This window comes from Oncorhynchus keta, chromosome 2, assembly GCF_023373465.1.
Source record: "Oncorhynchus keta strain PuntledgeMale-10-30-2019 chromosome 2, Oket_V2, whole genome shotgun sequence".
Taxonomy (NCBI): domain Eukaryota; kingdom Metazoa; phylum Chordata; class Actinopteri; order Salmoniformes; family Salmonidae; genus Oncorhynchus; species Oncorhynchus keta.
In genome coordinates this window covers 22,215,089-22,237,341 of record NC_068422.1, presented here as the reverse complement: position 1 = coordinate 22,237,341, position 22,253 = coordinate 22,215,089, and the positions used below count along the sequence as shown (strand labels likewise).

The 22,253-nt window shown below is 43.9% G+C and overlaps 2 protein-coding genes across 7 annotated transcripts in view; one reads left to right on the top strand and one right to left on the bottom strand.

Annotated features, from left to right (window-relative positions):
• LOC118397918 (Na(+)/H(+) exchange regulatory cofactor NHE-RF1-like) overlaps positions 1-7,574 on the top strand; it is a 31,237-nt gene extending 23,663 nt beyond the window's left edge. The window contains exons 2-6 of the mRNA XM_035792777.2: positions 988-1,158; positions 2,572-2,725; positions 3,563-3,606; positions 4,556-4,654; positions 6,035-7,574. Of these exons, the coding sequence (XP_035648670.1) occupies positions 988-1,158; positions 2,572-2,725; positions 3,563-3,606; positions 4,556-4,654; positions 6,035-6,193 (627 nt within the window). The 3' untranslated portion in view covers positions 6,194-7,574. The remainder of the gene's footprint in view (positions 1-987; positions 1,159-2,571; positions 2,726-3,562; positions 3,607-4,555; positions 4,655-6,034) is intronic.
• Positions 7,575-8,632: 1,058 nt separating this feature from the next.
• Positions 8,633-22,253, bottom strand: part of LOC118397858 (caskin-2-like) — an 89,879-nt gene continuing 76,258 nt past the window's right edge. For all 6 annotated transcript variants that reach the window (XM_035792724.2, XM_035792730.2, XM_035792761.2 and 3 more), the window contains 6 exons: positions 20,205-20,290; positions 19,845-19,955; positions 19,594-19,695; positions 19,141-19,279; positions 16,274-18,893; positions 8,633-16,193 (listed from right to left, as the gene is read on the bottom strand). In XM_035792724.2, coding sequence (XP_035648617.2) covers positions 16,097-16,193; positions 16,274-18,893; positions 19,141-19,279; positions 19,594-19,695; positions 19,845-19,955; positions 20,205-20,290 — 3,155 coding nt within the window. In that variant the 3' untranslated portion in view covers positions 8,633-16,096. The remainder of the gene's footprint in view (positions 16,194-16,273; positions 18,894-19,140; positions 19,280-19,593; positions 19,696-19,844; positions 19,956-20,204; positions 20,291-22,253) is intronic.

Below are 22,253 nucleotides of genomic sequence, written 5' to 3'. Positions count from 1 at the left end.
AAATAATAGCTGAAATAAATCATTCTCTGTACTATTATTCTGACATTTCACATTCTTAACATGAAGTTGTGATCCGAACTCACCTAAAACAGGGAATGTTTACTAGGATTAAATGTCAGGAATTGTGAAACTGAGTTTAAATGTACTTGGCTAAGGTGTATGTAAACTTCTGACTTAAACTGTACATATTACCTTGACTAACCTATACCCCTTTACTTGGTACCCCCTGTATATAGCCTCTTATTGTTACTTGAAAAAATATTTACTAATATAATTTAATTTAAAAACTTAACTGCATTGTTGGTTAAGAGCTTGTAAGTAAGCATTTCACGGTAAGGTACCTGCACCTGTTGTATTGGGCGTATGTGACAAATAAAATATAGATTTGATAGTATGCAGAAGCAAGTACTGTATATCGCTTGGAGCAACTATAGTATTCTTAGAGTAAAACTGCACTATGCTTGCTTGGTCAGTAACTACTAACAGCAGTTGGTCCAATATTGTTCATGTCTATTTTCCTTGCTAGCTGTCTCTGTTCCTCATTTCCACTAATAAAACACAGGGTGATGTTTTCCTTTTCCCAGATCCCTCTCTGTGGTGTCAACCTGTCATGGAATGTTCCCTCTGTTCTTTAGTACATTGAGAACACAAACTTTGCTTCTTGGTCTTTGGATGGTTGCTGAATGCTACAACACTTTGTCTCTGGATATTTGTCACACTAATGGTGTTCTAACCTGATTTTTAAGATCTCCATTTCATGTCAACTGTTGCGTTATCATTTGGAATTGTTGGGTGCTTATTTTTTTCTTTGCTAATCACAATCTATTTGTTGAGGAATATGTCTCTGAGTGACAAGATGGGATATGTCTCTGATTGGCGAGATCTGCTCACTCCATGGAACAGCGTAGATGTGCTGAACTAGACATTATCTCTCTCTCTCATCGATCTGTGTGTTTAACTAGATCTGTTTTCCCTGTTTGTCCGCAGGAATCGAAGGCAGAGCTGCGTCCTCGTCTGTGCTCGCTGAAGAAGGGTGCGACGGGCTATGGCTTCAACCTGCATAGTGAGAAGTCTAAACCAGGCCAGTACATCAGGGCTGTGGACGAGGACTCTCCTGCGGACAAGGCTGGCCTCAAACCCCAGGACAAGATATTACAGGTACGTCTTTACTGTACATTTTCCTTTACACACACACACACACACAAACAGCGAATCTGTAAATTGTTTTTATAAACCCAACTACTTAGGGAGAAGAGAACAGCTGCTATCTCTAGGCCAGATTAGGAATGCAGGGCAATATTCTTCTGGTACGGTCTGTACTGGGGGGTTGCCTGACTGGTGGGAACGTGGCTTGTGCTAGAGGAGGAATGTGTGTTTTAATCCCATTACATCAGTGGCAGGCAGTGGTCAAATCAAAATCTCATTTTATTGGTCACATATTTTGCAGATGTTATAACAGGTGCAGCGAAATGTTTGTTTCTAGCTCCATTAGTGCAGTAATACCACACACTATACAGAAATCCCCCCTCCCCCCAAATAAAAAAAATTAAGAAATATCAGAATGAGCAATGTCATATTCCGGAATATAAATATCTATTTAATGTTGTGTATGGGCCGTATATCAATAGAAAGGTGTGTGTACAGCAGTAGTTATCTAGGATGAGCTTAGTCTAGAAGCTTAGTCTATTGAAGTGGGTGAAACACTATGTAAACATAATTAAAGTGACCTATGTCTATACGGCAGCAGTCTCTAAGGTGCAGGTTTGAGTAACCGGAAGGTAGTCGGCTAGTGACAGTGACTAAAGTTCAGGGCAGGGTACTGGGCAGAGGCTGGCTAGTGGTGACTATTTAACAGTCTGATGGCCTGGAAATGGAAGCTGTTTTTTTTTTTTTTTTTTTCAGTCTCAGTAATAGCGATAAGTACTGGGATTAGGCAATGCACTACTGGGAAGTGTGTGAGAGTGAGGTAAAAATAAAAGGAAAGTAAGGGAGAGAGGGTTCTACACTGTGGTGTTAGTGTGTGTGAAGGGGAAACTTTTGTCCCTGGCCTTTTTTATTCTGTTTCGGGCTCTTGGTCCTCATGTTGTAATACTACCAGTTAATCCACTAACTGTGTCTCTGAGCTGCATTACACTCCAGTTACGTCCAGTTAGGTCATGACTTTACGTCTAATGCTTTACACTAACCAGGGACATGTTTGTGAGCTACCATTCTTACGTATGGTAATATACACACATGGAGGAATGGGATCAGGGAGAGGGTGTATAATGGCTCTGTTGTTTGATCAAATTGTGGGAGTCTGTGAGAGATTCCAGATGGTATTTTCTCCCGCTGGAGTTCGACAGGCAGTTCTCCGTCTTGTGGCAGAGCTTAGTTCCTACAGCGCCCCAAACCGTTTAGTTCAGTTGAAACCTCCGTGGGAGGACTGGACTGTGTGTTATAGTCCCTAACCACTACACCACCCACAGCATGGCTGCATTCACATCAACTCTATTGTCTCACTGTTCTGTATGTACTGGACAGCTGTACTTTGAAAGCATCATTCTTTCCTCTTCTCTCCCCAACCCCCAGGTTAACAGTATGTCAGTAGTAGGGATGCAGCACAGTGAGGTGGTAGCAGCCATTAAGGCCGGGGGAGATGAGACCAGTCTACTGGTGGTGGATCGTGAGGCAGAGGCTTTCTTCAACAGCTGTGACATCATTCCTACTGAGGCCCACCTCACAGGTACACACACATACACACTATTTCATTGAAAAACAAGACAGGGGCGGGCAGGCGGGCAGGAGGGCAGGCAGGCAGGCAGGCGGGCGGGTGGATGGACGGACGGGCGGACGGGCAGACAGACGGACACGCGGGTGGACGGACACTCAGGCAAACAGGCGGACGGACACACAGGCCGGCACACACATCTCGCTCTCTGTGTGTGTGTGTGTAACACACACATACATACATACATACATACATACATACATACATACTTTTTTCCCACCATAATTTGCAAATAAATTCATAAAAAAATCCTACAATGTGATTTCTGGATTTTTTTCCCCCTCATTTTGTCTGTCATAGTTGAAGTGTACCTATGATGAAAATTACAGGCCTTTCTCATCTTTTAAAGTGGGAGAACTTGCACAATTGGTGGCTGACTAAATACTTTTTTTGCCCCACTGTACATACACACAAAGAGTTATTCACAGACCGAGCAGCCTTGTTGAAGTTAATGATTAAACTGAAGTTTGGGTGGAGGACTAGCTGGCTGGCATCAACTAGAACAAGCCAATAGCCTTCTCTTTAAAGATGAAGTCATTGCAATCGTATCCACAGTGACAGCTGTGGTGTGGAGGAAGCAAAGGGCTCTAAAGATCCGGGACAGAGGAGTCAAACCCTTTATTCAGATATCTAATTTCCACAGTATTTATTCGTCCGATTTTAGTCAACAATACCACTGACCTGATACAGGAGTGAAGGGAGGACTGTGGTTCCAAATAAGGCATTTATCTGCCGTTTGTGTCCCCATTCCTTATTAACAATGTCAATAAAACAAAATATTGTCCCATCTAGGACCTCTTCCTGAACCTGTGTCGGATGGAGGAGCAGAAGAGGAGGTGAGGAGGACTGTGTGTATGTGGTGTGAGGGCAAATCCGCTCGCTTTGTCTGTCTCGCTCGCTCACTCTCTCTCTCTTTCCCGAACACTCACATATTTCAGAGCTTTAATTATTTAATTGGTAAATCAGAAACCTAAATAAGTCTTTGGCTAGATAAGATGGGTGTGTGATGACAGTAGGATCATCCACTATAATCATATCTCATTGAGAGCAGACGGGCTGAATGTAGGGACACTAAGCCTGTGTCACAAATGGTACTCTATCCCCTTAAAAGGGTACTACTTTTGACCAGAGCCCATTTAGTCTCTGATTAAAAGCACACTATTACTTTATAGGTAATAGGGTGCCATTTGGGACAAAGCAGCCATGACACCTGGGAGCAAGCGTAGGGGATTGGTAGTGATGACATCAGTGGTGGATATAGTGAGCCAGTGTGCTCTCTCTGCCCAGCCCTGAGGGACCATGAGATTGGGAGCCTCTATAATTCCTGAAGCCTACTGGTAATTCTGTTAATGAGATGAGATGGACGAGAGCTAATCAGATAATTAGCCATCTTGCTCACTCCTACTCACACTGACTCAGAGCTATAAAGCTGAGAGTAGAGAGCAAAAGCACGCAGCACATCTGAGCAAGTACTGGTAAAGTCAATATTCAGCAGCAAATAAGACTGCACACAGTGATCAGTGTTGTCAGTACCATTTGATTGAATCACAGGTTACTGTGAGTAGGGCACTGCATGGTGAATCCTGACCCCTTGTGGCCGCTGGTGATTGGTGTGATTTCAATGTACTGGAATGTGTGTTTCATAGTTGTGTTTATCTGGAGTGTGTGTGTGATGCAGGTGAATGATAATGTGTGATTGTCTGTACAGGAGAACGATAAAGTGTGTTTCTAATATGTGTGTGTGTGTGTGTGTGTGTGTGTGTGTGTGTGTCCCTATCTCTACAGGTGGGGGTAAAGCCTAAGGTGTCCGTCAGTTCGTCTACATCCAGCGCTTCCTCCACTGGCTCTCTACCAACAGCCACTGCCAGCACCCCTCCACCAGAGGTGTGTGGACGTGTTTGTGTGGACGTGTTTGTGTGGACGTGTTTGTGTGGACGTGTTTGTGTGGACGTGTTTGTGTGGACGTGTTTGTGTGGACGTGTTTGTGTGGACGTGTGTGTGTGTGTGGACGTGTGTGTGTGGACGTGTGTGTGTGGACGTGTGTGTGTGGACGTGTGTGTGTGGACGTGTGTGTGTGGACGTGTGTGTGTGGACGTGTGTGTGTGGACGTGTGTGTGTGTGGACGTGTGTGTGTGTGGACGTGTGTGTGTGTGGACGTGTGTGTGTGTGGACGTGTGGTGGACGTGTGTGTGTGGACGTGTGTGTGTGTGTGTGTGGACGTGTGTGTGTGTGTGTGTGTGTGTGTGTGTGGACGTGTGTGTGTTGTGTGTGTGGACGTGTTTGTGTGTGTGTGTGTGGACGTGTTTGTGTGTGTGTGGACGTGTTTGTGTGTGTGTGGACGTGTTTGTGTGTGTGTGTGTGTGGACGTGTTTGTGTGTGTGTGTGTGTGTGTGGACGTGTTTGTGTGTGTGTGTGTGTGTGTGGACGTGTTTAATTATACTTGTAAGGGACCAGATGTATCCACAGCAATAGTAAACAAACATTTGGCCAACTGGGGACATTTCGTTAGTCTCTACAAGATAGAATTCTATTTCTTGGGGGTTTATGGAAAAGGTCAGAATTAGTGTTAAGTTTAGGGTTAGGAGCTAGCGTTACAGTTAAGGAAAATAGGATTTTGAATGGGACTGAATCGTGTCCCCACCAGACTCATTTATTTTTATTTAACCTTAATTTAACTAGGCAAGTCAGTTAAGAACAAATTCTTATTTACAATGATGACCTAGGAACAGTGGGTTAACTGCCTTGTTCAGGGGCAGAACCACAGATTTTTACCTTGTCAGCTCGGGGATTCGATCGAGCAACCTTTCGGTTACTGGCCCAGTGCTCTAACCACTAGGCTACTGCCGCCCCCAGCAGTGAACATTTTTATCAGTGGAATATATATATATTTTCTCCCAAATTTTGTGGTATCCAATTGTTAGTATCTTGTCTCATCGCTACAACTCCAGTATGAGATCGGGAGACAAATGTCGAATGCGTCCTCCGAAACACAACCCAACCAAGCCGCACTGCTTCTTCACACAGCGAGCATACAACCCGGAAGCCAGCTGCACCAATGTGTCATAGGAAACACTGTGCACCTGGCGACCTTGGTTAGCGCGCACTGCCCGCCACAGGAGTCGCTGGTGCGCGATGAGACAAGGCTATCCCTACCGGCCAAACCCTCCCTGACCCGGACGACGCTAGGCCAATTGTACGTCGCCCCATGGACCTCCCTGTCGCGGGTCAGTGGAATATCTAATGAGTAAATCTCTGTCTGTGCAGGCACAATTCCAGGTGGTTCCGGCTAAGGAGTCTGATGCAGGCCTAGCCCTCAGCATGTCTCTAGCCCAGGCCAAGGAGAGGGCTCACCAGAAACGTTCAGCCAAGAAAGTCCCTGCCATGGACTGGCGCAAGAGGAATGAACTCTTCAGTAACCTATAAACCACATATTTCCTTCCTCCTTTTTGTCTACCTTTTGCTCTCTCCAAACATGCGCATACACACACACACGTGAAAGTGTTATTGGTTGTGATTTCATGATTTTCATCATGTGTTTAATTTAGGGTTTTCCACTTAAAAAAAAAAAGCCACTCCTAAATAAGAAACAATGTACAGTTGACCTCTAGTAGAGTAAGATGATGACAAAATAAGACATTATGGGCTGCAGGGAAAATGATAAAGGAATTAACATTGCTATAAAGTGTATTGTCAGTCTTTTTAATCTGCAATCTGTTTGGTTGGTGGTCGCAATGCTTCCTTATAAAATCATGAGCTAGCCAATAGCAAGCTGGAAATGATGGAGCTTTGTGGATGACTGATTCATCTTCAATCTTATTTCCCGAGACTTTCATGCTTTAGTACTTCTTCTGACTAGATGAACGACAGACGATCTATTGAATTCTTAGCAATACAAGACCATTGTTTAAGCATTTATCACCTAAGTGGTCTACATGTCTGTTTGGCAAATATTACTGAATTTGTTCAGGAATTGTATCATTCTAATGCTGACTGCTGGTTTACTTTGGTGATGTTTACTACCCTGTCTATTTGAAGATTTTGTCATGTCAATTCTGTTCTAAATGTGACATGGTCATATATATGTGGTTCTAGATTTTTGAATCCAAAGTGAACCATTCTATCTCAGTGTAAAGTTTAAACATTCCTGGGTTAACAACCTGTCCAAACTGGAGTTCAATCACACCTATTGTAAAATTCTCACATTTTTTCCCCCTGCCATTGTCTCAACGTTTTAAAGAATGACATGAAAATATAATTTTTCTTTCATTAGATTTGTACATAGTGAAATATGTCTTAAAGAAAGAAATCCTCAGTTTGTTTGTTTCTGAATAGACTCTTGGTTGAATGGAATGTTAGCCAACTGTACAGTGTATCAGTAATTTCCTACTTTGTGTCAGTTAACTCTGGTTCAGGGCGCCACTAGGCGCTATAGTATAGACCAGGGATCAACTCTGGTCCTGGAGAGCTACTGGGTGTGAAGGCTTTTGTACACTGTACACTGGTAGAAGGGCTGAGTTGTATTGATGAGGATGACAGCTATACATTTGGGATCAAACATGTCTTTTTGGCTATCTTCTTTAACCCTTTTTGTGTCTCACCCTGCATTCTCTGTGGGATCTCAAAGGAAAACAACTGTTTTAGATTCTCCCTTTTTAATGGTTTAAACAGTAAACTGATGAGTAAGCAGGTAGGCGTGCATCACAAACAACACAGACCAATCAGAAAATCAATAGCTAGTGCTCTAGAACAATGTTCTGACATTAGAATGAAGCCTAAAATAATAAACACTTTACAGTTCTTGCAATTCCTGTTAGTAAAGTGTCCTTGTTGTTGTACTTTATCACTAGTTAATGTTAATAAGGTTATGTACAGTAAGAGGTTTTAGGGCTCTATTCAATCCGTATTGCGGAAGTTCAGCAGTACAGCGTGATTGAAATGGAACGGCAATATTTCCGAGTTAGTGCAGACTGCATTCACGGTAAACGCAGCATAGATCAGATCAAAGTAACTTTTTACATGTTTTATCGCTTCAGCCCTAAGAATGAGTAATCATTCACCCAAATTACATAAATGAGCATTTATAGACAGTGGCCAGGTGAAGACAACTTTAATCATGGATTGTTGTCTTACCTTGTCCATAGACTGTTTTACAGGGTAAGGAAACCAATATGTCATTTGTGTGTGTGTGTGCACACCTACACACAGCTCTGAAAAAATGAAGAGACCACTGCAAAAGGATTGGTTTTTCCAGCAGGACAATTCTCCGTGCCACACGGCCAGGTCAATCAAGGTGTGGATGGAGGACCACCAGATCAAGACCCTGTCATGGCCAGCCCAATCTCCAGATCTGAACCCCATTAAAAATCTCTGGAATGTGATCAAGAGGAAGATGGATGGTCACAAGCCATCAAACAAAGCCGAGCTGCTTGAATTTTTTGCGCCAGGAGTGGCATAAAGTCACCCAACATCAATGTGAAAGACTGGTGTGCCAAGACTCATGCCAAGACTCATGAAAGCTGCGATTGAAAATCAGGGTTATTCCATTTAATCTTGATTTCTGAACTCTTCCTAAGTTAAAACATTATTGTATTGTTTAAAAATGAATATGAACCTATTTTCTTTGTGCTATTCTTTTTTGTTATTTTGACCAGTTGTCATTTTCTGCAAATAAATGCTCTAAATGACATTTTTGGGGGAATTTGGGAAAACTTCATAGAATAAAACAAAAATGTAAATTTTACCCAAACACATACCTATAAATAGTAAAATCAGAGAAACTGATAATTTTGCAGTGGTCTCCTAATTTATTCCAGAGCTTATATATATATATATATATTACTGAACAAAAATATAAACGCAACATACGATTTCAAAGATTTACTGAGTTACAGTTAATGAGGAAATCAGTCAAATAAATAAATAATGCCCTAATCTATGGATTTCACCTGACTGGGAATTCAGATATGCATCTGTTGGTCACAGATACCTTAAAAATGGGCCTCAGGATCTCATCACGGTATTTCTGTGCATTCAAATTGCCATCGATAAAATGCAATTGTGCAATTGCTCAGTAACAGGAATGTATACAAATGTGTGCACCAAATTTAGTGTGTATGGAACATTTCTGGTGTCTTTTAATTCAGCTGATGAAACATAGGACCAATACTTTGGTACATTTTTGTAAAGTGTATAATTGCAGTATTGATGGGTACTGTACTGTAGGACCTGAGTATACTGGCAATTTAATGCTTGAGTAAAAGTAATTATGTCTGTGTCCCAATTACAAAATGCCACCCTATTTCCAATGAAGTACACTACTTTTGACCAGGGTCCTATGGGTCCTGGTCAAAAGTAGTGCACTAAATAGAAAATAGGGTGTCATTTGGGAGCCCCCCCCCCCAAAATCTGATGATAGTAGTAAACACTGCATGAAGCAGAAACAGTTGAAGTCAGAACTCCTCCTAGATACAATATTATCCTGGTGTACAGTGCTAATCAAATGGCTACCTGGACTATTTGCATTGACCCCCCCCACACTTTAAACTGCTGCTACTTGCGTTTTATTATCTATGCATGGTCACTTTGCCCCCATCTACAGTTGAAGTCGGATGTTTACATACACTCAGGTTGGAGTCATTAAAACTCGTATCAACCACTCCACAAATTTCTTGTTAACAAACTTTAGTTTTGGCAAGTCGGTTAGGACATCTACTTTGTGTATGACACAAGTCATTTTTCCAACAATAGTTTACAGATTATTTCACTTATAATTCACTGTATCACAATTTCAGTGGGTCAGAAGTTTACATACACTAAGTTGACTGTGCCTTTAAACAGCTTGGAAAATTCCAGAAAATTATGTCATGGATTTAGAAGCTTCTGATAGGCTAATTGACATAATTTGAGTCAATTGGAGGTGTACATGTGGATGTATTTCAAGGCCTACCTTCAAACTCACTGCATCTTTGCTTGACATCATGGGAATATTATAAGAAATCAGCCAAGAAAAACATTGTAGACTTCCACAAGTCTGGTTCATCCTTGTGAGCAATTTCCAAATGCCTGAAGGTACCACGTCATCTGTACAAACAATTGTATGCAAGTATAAACACCATGGGACCACGCAGCCGTCATACTGTTCAGGAAGGAGACGCATTATGTCTCCTAGAGATTCATGTACTTTGGTGCGAAATGTGCAAATCAGTCCCAGAACAACAGCAAATAACCTTGTGAAGATGCTGGAGGAAACAGGTACAAAAGTATCTATATCCACAGTACAACGAGTCCTATATCGACATAACCTGAAAGACCGCTCAGCAAGGAAGAAGCCACTGCTCCAAAACCGCCATAAAAATGCCAGACTATGGTTTGCAATTGAACATGGGGACAAAGATCATACTTTTTGGAGAAATGTCCTCTGTTCTGATGAAACAAAAATAGAACTGTTTGGCCATAATGACCATCGTTATGTTTGGAGGAAATAGGGGGAGGCTTGCAAGCAGAAGACCACCTTCCCAACCGTGAAGCACGGGGGTGGCAGCATCATGTTGTGGGGGTGCTTTGCTGCAGGAGGGACTGGTGCACTTCACAAAATAGATGGTATCATGTGGAAGGAATTTGATGTGGATATATTGAAGCAACATCTCAAGACATCAGTCAGCAAGTTAAAGCTTAGTCGCAAATGGGTCTTCAAAATGGACAATGACCCCAAGCATACTTTCAAAGTTGTGGCAAAATGGTTTAAGGACAACAAAGTCAAGGTATTGGAGTGGCCATCACGAAGCCCTGACCTCAATCACATAGAACATTTGTGGGCAGAACTGAAAAAGTGAGTGCGAGCAAGGAGGCCTACAAACCTGACTCAGTTACAACAGCTCTGTCAGGAGGAATGGGACAAAATTCACCCAACGTATTGTGGGAAGCTTGTGGAAGGCTACCTGACACGTTTGACCCAAGTTAAACAATTTAAAGGCAATGCAAAAAAATACTAATTGAGTGTGTGTAAACTTCTGACCCACTGGGAATATGATGAAATAAATAAAAGATGAAATATATCATTCTCTCCTATTATTCTGACATTTCACATTCTTCAAATAGTGGTGATCCTATCTGACCTAAAACAGGGAATTTTTACTAGGATCAAATGTCAGAAATTGTGAATAACTGAGTTTAAATGTATTGTAAACTTCCGACTTCAACTGTATACACCAAATATTAAGCGCAGTACAATATCACAGCTATATGACTACAAAACTATTATGAAATGTTATAATCATGGACTTTTGTTATATGAATGCTAATATAAATAATACAATGTTGTTGACATGACATATGAGAGAAGGTGCATATATAAGTAAATATATATAAGTAAATGTTTTTTTCTACAAAATAGTCAGTCGATGTAGTCATTGTAACAAGAACACTTTTTCAGAAACATGCATAAAAGTTAAATACATTCGAAAGCGGCTTTCTCTCTTGAAGAAACCATCACTGAAATGGGCCCAAATCCGCCAACTTGTCTTTGGTTTTGGGGTGGCACTGGTTACCACAGAATTCAAGTGGCAGTTACATTTGCCAAGACCCACCCCACGGTTTCTGATAACAATTGCTGGAACAGCATTGGAGAAACAAAGTTAGATTTTTTTTCCTGCTGTGGCTACATACAATTTTGGCCTTATAAATTCATGATACAGTATGTACCCATTGATTCTAGAATATAACTTATAAATGCCTCATGAGCTTTGAACAACTATCTTCAGAATCCAAAATATAAGCTTGTTTTACTCAAATGTTTGTAAACAAAGTAAATGTAAACAAATGCTATATAGTCTCAAAACATGGTTAAAACAACACAGAGTACACCAAACAGGTCCTCAGAATAGCCTCAATTTGTTGGGGCATGGTCTCTACAAGGTGTCAAGCGTTCCAACGAGATGCTGGCCCATGTCGACACCAATGCTGGCTGGATGTCTCTTGGGCGGTGGACCTTTCTTGATACACACGGGAAACTGTTGAGCATGAAAAACCCAGCAGCGTTGCAGTTGTTGACACACTGAAACCGGTGCACCTGGCACCTACTACGATACCCAGTTGAAAGACACTTCAATCAACGGCACACTTGCACAATCCATGTCTCAATGTTCCTTCTTTAACGTGGCTCCTCCCATTCATGCACATTACTTGAAGTGGATTTAACAAGTGACATTGATTAAGAGATCATAGCTTTAACCTGATTAGTCTATGTCATGGAAAGAGCAGGTGTTCTTAATGTTTTGTATACTCAGTGTATAATGTTGATATCATGGATCGTCAGTGCTTGCCATCCATAGCTCTGTCTATACATTTGAGTGTTTAGATTTATCAAGCCCCATCCCTCATCTTTTTACCAAAACAGGGGCGCTTTGTTATTGTTTCAACTGCTGATTGCTGTTTTAACTAGGTCAGGGTTTACTGTAGGTTACATTACTACAGTACTCTGAGGCTATGCAGTAGACTTCTGTGCAGGGGTGGGCAACTCCAGTCCTCGAGGGCCTGATTGGTGTCACACTTTTTCTCCATCCCTTGCAAACACAGCTGATTAATCAAATTGCATTCTAAATTGAAGATCATGATTAGGTGATTATTGGAGTAAGGTGTTTTAGCTGGAGCAAAACTGTGGCACCAATCAGGCCCCTAAGGACTGGAGTTGCCCACCCCTGCGAGAGCAATCCAAGCCTGTTATAATGTTAAGGTGAGTATCAGTGGAGGCTGTTGAGGGGAGGACGGCTCCTAATAATGGCTGGAATGGAGCTTTTGCTGTATTTGATACCATTCCACTGATTCTGCTTCAACTATTACCACGATCCGGTCCTCCCCAATTAAGGTGCCACCAACCTCATGTGGTGTGTATACTACCCACCTCACAGCCTATACAGTGGCAAGAAAAAGTATGTGAACCCTTTGGAATTACTGGGATTTCTGAATAAATTGGTCATCAACTTTGATCTGATCATCTAAGTCACAACAATAGAAAATATAGTGTGCTAATAACACACAAATGATTGTATTTTTCTTGTCTATATTGAATACATCATTTAAACATTCACTGTGTAGGTTGGAAAAAGTATGTGAACCCCTAGGCAAATGACTTCTCCAAAAGCTAATTGGAGTCAGGAGTCAGCTAACCTGGAGTCTAATCAATGAGACAAGATTGGAGATGTTGGTTAGAGCTACCTTGCCCTATAAAAAACACTCACACATTTTGAGTTTGCTATTCACAAGAGTCATTGTCTGATGTGAACCATGTCTTGAACAAACGAGATCTCAGAAGACCTAAGATTAAGAATTGTTGACTTGCATAAAGCTGGAAAGGGTTACAAAATTATCTCTAAAAGCCTTGCTGTTCATCAGTCCACTGAAAGACAAATTGTCTATAAATGGAGTATGTGTTGCTACTCTCCCTAGGAGTGGCCATCCTGCAAAGATGACTGCAAGAGCACCGTGCAGAATGCTCAGTGAGGTTAAGAAGAATCCTAGTGTCAGCTAAAGACACAGAGAAATCTCTGGAACATTCTAACATCTCTGTTGACGAGTCTACGATGCGTAAAACACTAAACAAGAATGGTGTTCATGGGAGGACACCATGGACAAATCCACTGTGGACCAAAAAAAACATTGCTGCGATGTCTGAAGTTTGCAGAAGTGTACCTGGATGTTCCACAGCGCTACTGGCAAAATATTATGTGTACAGATGAAACTACAGTTGAGTTTTTTGGAAGGAACACACAACACTATGTGTCGAGAGAAAAAAGCCCCAGCACACCAACATCAGAAACTCATCCCAACCCTAAAGTATGGTGGAGGGAGCATCATGGTTTGGGGCTGCTTTGCTGCCTCAGGGCCTGGACAGCTTGCTATCATCGGCGGAAAAATGAATTCCCAAGTTTATCAAGACATTTTGCAGGAGAATGTTAGGCTATCTGTCCACCAGTTGAAGCTCAACAGAAGTTGGGTGATGCAACAGTACAACAACCCACAACGCAGAAGTCAATCAACAACAGAATAAAATATGCCTTCTGGAGTGGCCCAGTCAGTCTCCTGACCTCAACCTGATTGAGATGCTGTGGCATGACCTCAAGAAAGCGGTTCACACCAGACATCCCAAGAATATTGCTGAACTGAAACAGTTTTGTAAAGAGGAATGGTCCAAAATTCCCCCAGACTGTTGTGCAGGTCTGATCCGCAACTACAGAAAACATTTGGTTGAGGTTATTGCTGCCAAAGGAGGGTCAACCAGTTATTAAATCCAAGAGTTCACATACTTCTTCCACCCTGCACTTTGAATGTTTACACAGTGTTCAATAAAGACGTGATTTTTTTTGGTTTGTGTTATTAGTTTAAGCAGACTGTTTGTCTATTGTTGTGACCTTGATGAAGTTCAGATCAAATTTTATGACCAATTTATGCAGAAATTCAGATATTTCCAAAGGGTTCACAAATTTTCCCTTGCCACTGTACATGTCAGTAGTATAAAAACCTGTAGTTGATTACTGCTATTTGGGTTGTTAATCAGATTCATCCTTTTCCCCCTTCTTACATTTTAATTGTCTAACATTTGTCTGCATTGTTAGGTGCTCGAAACATAAGTATTTCGCTGCACCCACTAAACTGTGTTTGCGACCAAAACTTATAACATACTGCAACACCTTCACTACACAGCTGAGCTTTACCCCCCCCAATGTTGTTTTGAAGCCTTTGGAGAGCTAACACTGGATTTCCACTTTGGTAAACCATAAACAAATACATATGCATGGAATTTAATTCAGATAATATGTCATCTTATAGATACTTACCCAACTCCAACAATAATCAACCAAACTATAGTATATTACATGTTAAATAACATAAGATAAAACAAATAAGTACTTTTGAAATGCCAGTTACACTTAACATTGAAGTAAATAGGTGCTCCCTTTGTTAAAACAAATGCAAAGTAAACTAAATTCTCAGTTTTCAGGAACGTCAAAGATTTATCTCATGTTAAAAATATTGACACACTTTAACGTAACATTGGGTAAAGTTTAAGACGATAATATAATACAACTTACAATACATACATGTTAAAAATGGACCCTTATTCCCATTGGTAAAATCTGGTTGGCTCAGCACAAAGCTGTAGCAAAGCCACGCATGCTCTGTCATAAACCTGTGCTCGATGTCATAAATCACAGTACACTTTTCTGTGTTATTGTGCTGTCTGCCTAGCAAAACCATTGATCCAGGGTTATGTGCTTCAGTTTAGTTAGATAAGTCCTGGTGTGTGTGCCTCTCACTGATGCTATTCCAACAACACAACCCACAGGTGTATCCCTCAGTAAGGTGTATCCCTCAGTAAGGTGTATCCCTCAGTAAGGTGTATCCCTCAGTAAGGTGTATCCCTCAGTAAGATGTATCCCTCAGTAAGGTGTATCCCTCAGTAAGGTGTATCCCTCAGTAAGCTGTATCCCTCAGTAAGCTGTATCCCTCAGTAAGCTGTATCCCTCAGTAAGCTGTATCCCTCAGTAAGGTGTATCCCTCAGTAAGGTGTATCCCTCAGTAAGGTGTATCCCTCAGTAAGGTGTATCCCTCAGTAAGATGTATCCCTCAGTAAGGTGTATCCCTCAGTAAGGTGTATCCCTCAGTAAGGTGTATCCCTCAGTAAGCTGTATCCCTCAGTAAGCTGTATCCCTCAGTAAGCTGTATCCCTCAGTAAGCTGTATCCCTCAGTAAGGTGTATCCCTCAGTAAGCTGTATCCTTCAGTAAGGTGTATCCCTCAGTAAGGTGTATCCCTCAGTAAGGTGTATCCCTCAGTAAGGTGTATCCCTCAGTAAGGTGTATCCCTCAGTAAGGTGTATCCCTCAGTAAGGTGTATCCCTCAGTAAGCTGTATCCCTCAGTAAGCTGTATCCCTCAGTAAGCGCTTGCGTAAAAAATTCTGATGACAAAGTGTTTGTGTAAGATATCTGCTCTCCTCAACCCTACAGCTCCCCTCTCCCTACGGCTCCCATCTCCCTTCCCTCACCCTTCCTTTCCCCTCCCTCATACTTTCTGTCATCCACCCTATGAGAGTGGATGTTGGAAACATGCAGATCAGTCTAAGCAAGTTTAGGGCACCGTTCTGCATGGCTCGCTAATTCCCTATATAGTGAAATACTTTGACCAGGACATGTAGGGCTCTGGTCCAAAGTAGTGCACTATATAGTGAATAGGGTGCCATTTGGGTCAAAGCCTAGTTATCTAGGCAACCCAACCCAATCCATTGAACCCAGCTGATCCTATTCAGTTTGCCTTGAGTGAAATGAAGAGGATTTAATCCAACATGGCATCCAGCTGGTCAGCGAGGTCACCAAACATGTTGCCGATGTCATCCAGAATATTCCCTGCTGCTTTCACTGTGCCGCTGCCACTGGAATAGAGAGAGGAGAGTGTTAATACAGTGAGTGTGTGTGTGTATATGTGTCTGCCGCATGTGGGTGTGTGTCTTACCCATCAGTGTCGTCCTGAGCCAGTTTCCTCTCTACATCTTTCAGCGCTTCCTCGAGTGACGTGCTGGTCTCATCCAGCCTCCTCTGAACCAGTACCTCCGAGCAAGCCTTACCAGCCTGGGCCTTTACTGCTCGCCCTGCCTGGCCTGGAGGCCCTAAGGTGCGGTAGGATGAAACAGGGGCTGCCTGGGCTGGGGAAGTGAAAACCACACTCTGGACCACATTGAGAGTCACACCAGGGGAACGGGCTGTAGGGGCTGACGTTATGGTTATGCTGCGCTGGGGAAGTCTAGAGACAGTAGCAGGCGTCTGGTGAATTACTGGCTTGGATGTTATTGTTTTCTGTGGACTGGCTGGTTTGGCTGCTGTTACTAGTTTCTGTGGATTGATCGGTATAGAGTTGGTTGTGCGTGTATTTTGTGGGCTGGCTGGTATATGGATAGTTGCCCGTGTCTGTTGACTGGCTGGTCTTGATGAAGTTGTGTGTATTTGTTGATTGGCTGGTATAGGAGTGGTTATATGGTTGTGTGTGCTACCTAATTTGGACGTTGGTGCTGTCTTCTGTTGACTGCCTGGTTTAGATGTAGTTGTGTGTATCTGTTGACTGCCTGGTTTAGATGTAGTTGTGTGTATCTGTTGACTGCCTGGTTTAGATGTAGTTGTGTGTATCTGTTGACTGCCTGGTTTAGATGTAGTTGTGTGTATCTGTTGACTGCCTGGTTTAGATGTAGTTGTGTGTATCTGTTGACCAGCTGGTTTGAGGGGAGTGCTGGTTGGTTTGGAGGACAGAGGTGGTTTCTGGCATTTCCCTGTCGATCCTACTCTCTGTAAACTGCGCTCTGACCTCACACCTGCTTCCTCCTCACTCTTTATGTCTCTGTTTGTGTGTGTGTGGAAGCCGTTGGACCGGCTGTGTGTGTGCGGCTGTGTGTGTGCGTCATCTTCGCTGGGGGTGAAGACCTCGTCCAGTGTGTGTGTGTCCCGGTCTTTGGGCTGACGCCGCCGTTTGACCGTGTCCGACTCTTTGAGGTTGAACTCTGGGATCTCCAGGGACTTTGGGGGCTGCATCTTTGGGTCTTCTAGAGAAGCCTGGGGTTGGATTTCAGGCTCTGCCCGGCAACCTGCTCCCAACCTGGGCCGCTGTTTGATGGTGAGGTTGCCCTCCTCCGCGAAAGGGAGGTTTTCACTGGAGCTCCTCTGAAGTGACGTAGAGCTTTCCAATACTGAACCACTCTTCCTCCCTCTCTCTCCCTCCTCTTCTGGGATTCTCTCTATCACTCCATCTCTATCCCTCCGCTCGCTCCCCATCCTCCTCAGGCCTTCCAGCCCCAGAGCGGGTACAAGTTTGTGGGAGGCGAGGGTGGAGGTGCGTGGGGAGGGTAATTCTACCCCCTTAGAGGGACTGCCCCTGGGCCCGGACCCCTGTAGCCTGGCTGCAATGCTCCTCACACTGCCTGCACTCTCAGTCTCCACCCCTGGCACCTCCACTGACACTACTGCTGCTCCTCCTGATTCGTTGGCCTGGCTGCCACTCACCGAGCTCAACCTCTTAGGTGGTGGTGGGGGCGGGCCTTTGCGGCGAGAGCGCACAGCGAATGTGTGGCTCCGGCTGATGTGGCGTTGGACGGCGGAGGATTGGCCGCGGCCTGGTTTGCGTCCTAGTGTGGCGTACGAGGGCATGGTCACCGGGGATATGGATTCTTGCGCCGATAACTCGTCGTCTTCCGGTTCTCCATCTGACAGGGAATAGTGTGTCAGACTCTGGGTGCGTTTCTTAGGGCCCTTAAGGGCCTCTGTGTTGAGGCCTAGTCCTGGGAGGGGGACAGCTCCAGCATGGGGCTTGGGTAGACCACGCTGGCCCAGATCGGTACCTCCTCCCTGGGTGTGGAGGTAACTGAAGGTCCTCTGTGTGGGGGAGGCCTGGGGAGAGAAGGAGGGGCGGTGGGGGTGGGCAGGGGACTGGCAGGGTTTGGGTTTACTGGGCATGGGCACGGCTGGGTAGGCGAAGCGGGGCATCTTGCTGGGGGTGAGAGGAGGGGTGATGGGTAGTTTAGTGGGGGGCTGGCGCAGCTGGTCTGACCACAACTCTGTGGGTCTCTGCCTGTCTCTCTCTGGACTCCCTCCTCCCCCCTGTCTCGCCCATCTTCCTCCCACTCCCCCCAGGCTCTCGTCCGAGCGACTGTAGACTCCAGCCGATGCCAGAGTCTGTTGGTGAAGCTCTTGGGAACATCCCGAAAAATTCCCAGAATTCCCAGATCCGCGGGAACGCGTTCCAATGCTCTCCTGGCTGAGCGACATTGGCGACACCACACCCCTCACCACACCTCTCACACACATCCCAAACCCCCCTATCCCCACCCCTCTTCCTCCTGCCCTGCCCATCATGGCGTTTTGTAGCTCTGTGCTCAGCTCGCTGTCCTGAAAGGAAAGGAGGGGTGTCCTGGGACTGTGGGGGGATGGGGGGCAGCAGTCGGCAGGGGGCTCGGGGGGCTCGATAGCCACCAGCTCCAGAGCCGCGAGGGGTTTACTACACCGTAGCGTGCCGGAGCCATTGGCATGGTGACGGGAACGATGCAGGTCGCATAAACGCTTCACGGCTAACATCAGCTTCTTCTGATGACCTGGGAGAGAGAGAGAGAGAGAGACAAAAATAAATTCCACACAAATTGTAGAAAAAAGAACTATGAAAAATAATGATGATAGAAAGTGGTTAAAATGGTTGATCATTGGTTGTCGACACCAAGGCTGTTATATTGGTGAGGGGGAATGTGTCCAAGAGCTCTCACACACCTTTCTGACAGACAGATGACCTTGCTTAATGTCAGTGCATCTGCAGTGTGTGTCCCCGTGCGTGTGAAAATCCCTTACCCAGTTTAGTGATTCCTATCTCTGATAAGTCTTCCCATGTGATATCCTTGATGATGCTGATGGTGTCATAACCGTTCTCACACAGTCTTTTCTGGTACTGAGGGAGACCAATCGCACTCAACCACTCTGACAGCTCAGACTGACAGAGAATGAGAGAGAGATGGAGAGGAAACAAAGAAACAGCATTTATTCAATAGAGTGAGAGCGAGACAGAGAGTGAGACAGAGAGAGAGAGTGAGACAGAGAGAGAAAGACAGAGGGACAGAGGGTGTGCTTCTTGTCCAATGGTTGTACGACAAAACACAGTTACTGCTGATTGTAAAGGTGTACATGAAATACAAAGAACTAATTCTGATTAATGACATAGAGAGAGAGATGTGCAGTCTATCAAAGGCTTGTTGTTATCAGCCATAACTGTGTACAGAGTGCAAAGGTCATGTGAAAGTCTCTTACAGGGATGTAGTCAGGTAGCCATTCTGGGATGTTTAGGTTGCCTATCTCCATGGAGATCTTCTTACGGTGGCCTGGCTTGGTCACACCGATAGCTGTCAGGTCCTGGAGAGACACACACCAGGTTAGAAAGCCCCACGACTAGGCTGTCAATGATAAAAATGACTACAGAACACATTCATCCATGCTCGTTAATTTTGTTGACCTAAAAAGAGGTAAATGTGTGAATGGGGTAATACAATCCAGTGTCTGACCTCTGGGGTCATCCTACTGATAGTAGGCACATCGTATCCTGTTGTAAGGAAGTTAGCAGTGTAGCTCTCCAGCTGGAACTCACACAGCCATTGGTAGATGGCCTCAGAGTCCTATAGACAGAGAACAGAAGGTTATCACACATGCACAACCAAACCACATGAGGTTGGTGGCACCTTAATTGGGGAGGACGGGCTCTTAGTATTGGCTGGAACGGAATAAATGTATTGGTAATTGCACTCATCAAATCAAATGGTTTCCATGTGTTTGATACCATTCCATACCACTCCCCTCAGCAGCCTCATGTGACACACGCACACATAGACGAACGGACACACACACACACACCATATTCAACTCACCCTGCCCTCCAGGAGCTGATCTGGACGCATGAAGCCACCCTGCTCCCCTGACCGAGTACCACCACTGACCTGATGACGCGGACCACCTGGGAAAAAGAGAGATAGGGAAAGATTCCAAAATCAATGCACAGAGGTCACAGATCAGTTGGTAGAGCATGGCAACCCCTGGATAGTGAGTTTGATAGCTGGGACCACCCATAGGTAAAAAATGTATGCATGCATCACTTTGTCCCTTTGGATAAAAGTGTCTGCTACAATGGCATATACATTGAGTACACCAAACATTAGGAACGCCTTCCTAATATTGAGTTTACACCCCTTTTGCCATCAGAACAGCCTCAAGTCGTCTGAATGGCACACATACACAATCCATGTCTCAATTGTCTCAAGGCTTAAAAATCCTTCTTTAAACTGCCTCCTCCCTTTCATCTGCACTGATCAAAGTGGAATTAACAAGTGACATCAATAAGGGATCCTAGCTTTCACCTGGATTCACCTGGTCAGTCTATGTCCAGGAAAAAGCAGGTGTTCTTAATGTTTTGTACACTCAGCGGTGTATCACTAACAGCCTACTGTAACAGCAAGCTGAATGAAGGACCGAGGTAAAGCTGTATTATCTTGTAGATATGTAGGGTCAGTCAACAGATTACTGCAGCTCACTGAAGAATGCATCTTCACCATTCCTCTCTGTCTCTCTCTTTCACCTGGGGCAATGGTTTTGATCCCAACCTCTCTCCCTCCCTTCCCTCTCTCCTTCATTCCAAACATGTCTGGGCCCCATCCCCCCTCTCTCCCTCCAGAGGTGAAGAAAGCACCTGCGTGAGAGATATTTGGCCCATGTGTTTGTGTCTGTATACATCTCATCAACCCCTACATCCAAAACACACGCATGCTTCTACTCACAAGGCTGACAAAAACAGAGACAGAGAGCAACAGTGAGAGAGCGAGAGAGACAGAAAAAGCTGGAAACCTGGAGAGCTAGAATACAGGGCATACATTCAGCACACACAGCTTGTATGGACATATCAATACCATAGGTATACACTGTATCTGGAAACCAGGCCTAGGCTGAGTAGTGTAGCAGTGAAGTGGAACACAGCGATCACAGAGTACAGTGTAGCACACATTTATCGGCTTATAAGAATGCCCCCCCCCATGTATCACATCTACAGGTCCTGAAAACAGAACATGACACTTGAATGAAAGGACTACAGTGCAGGACTGACTGAATAGGACCCTGTCTGTGCCAGTCTTACACACACACACATGACCATACCCACACTAAAAATGTTGCTGTAAACTTACATCAATGTTACAGAGTTAGCTACTGGAATTATAGATTACAGTACTGTAAAGAGCAATGCATTGTGGGGCTCAATGGCACAACAATACTGCTGATCAGAAATGTGTATTCTAATTATCCAGCAATGTCTCACTACAAAAACCCCGAGTAAAAACATATTCACCGCAGAACAGCAAAACAAAAATGCTCAGGTGAAGAAGTAAACAAACAAAACACACTTTAGTAAACAAAACTCTATGGGCCCATACTTATGAACATTAGACATGTTTAAAATGCGCATCTAACAATTAAAATTCTCGACGTAGTTGCACGTGATAAAACGCTACATCGTTGTTCCCATTACATAACCTGTCACATTTAGCACTATGCTAACCTGGCCAGGGGGCAGTGATTATGTCCGGTAACAAATCTGCATCAGCCAATTAACATGGTTTACGTAGATGGACACGATAGAAGACTTGTCAAATGGCACATAACTATTTTTTGCCGTAAATTTCAATCCCCGGTGAGATATAGCTTTATCGTTTGAAATGTAGAATTACATTTATTTTCATAGTTTGTTGATAAGGGAAGTGCAGCCAAAACTTTGTATATAAATATATTTAATGAGGAGCTTCTTGGAGTCCCTTGTACACCGATACCTACAGAGGTGAAACAGAGGTGAAACATTAAAACTGCCGGAGAGCACCAGAGCGATACTCTGTCACTTCTCAGAATGCTGGTCTTTAATAAAGTTTAGATCAAAG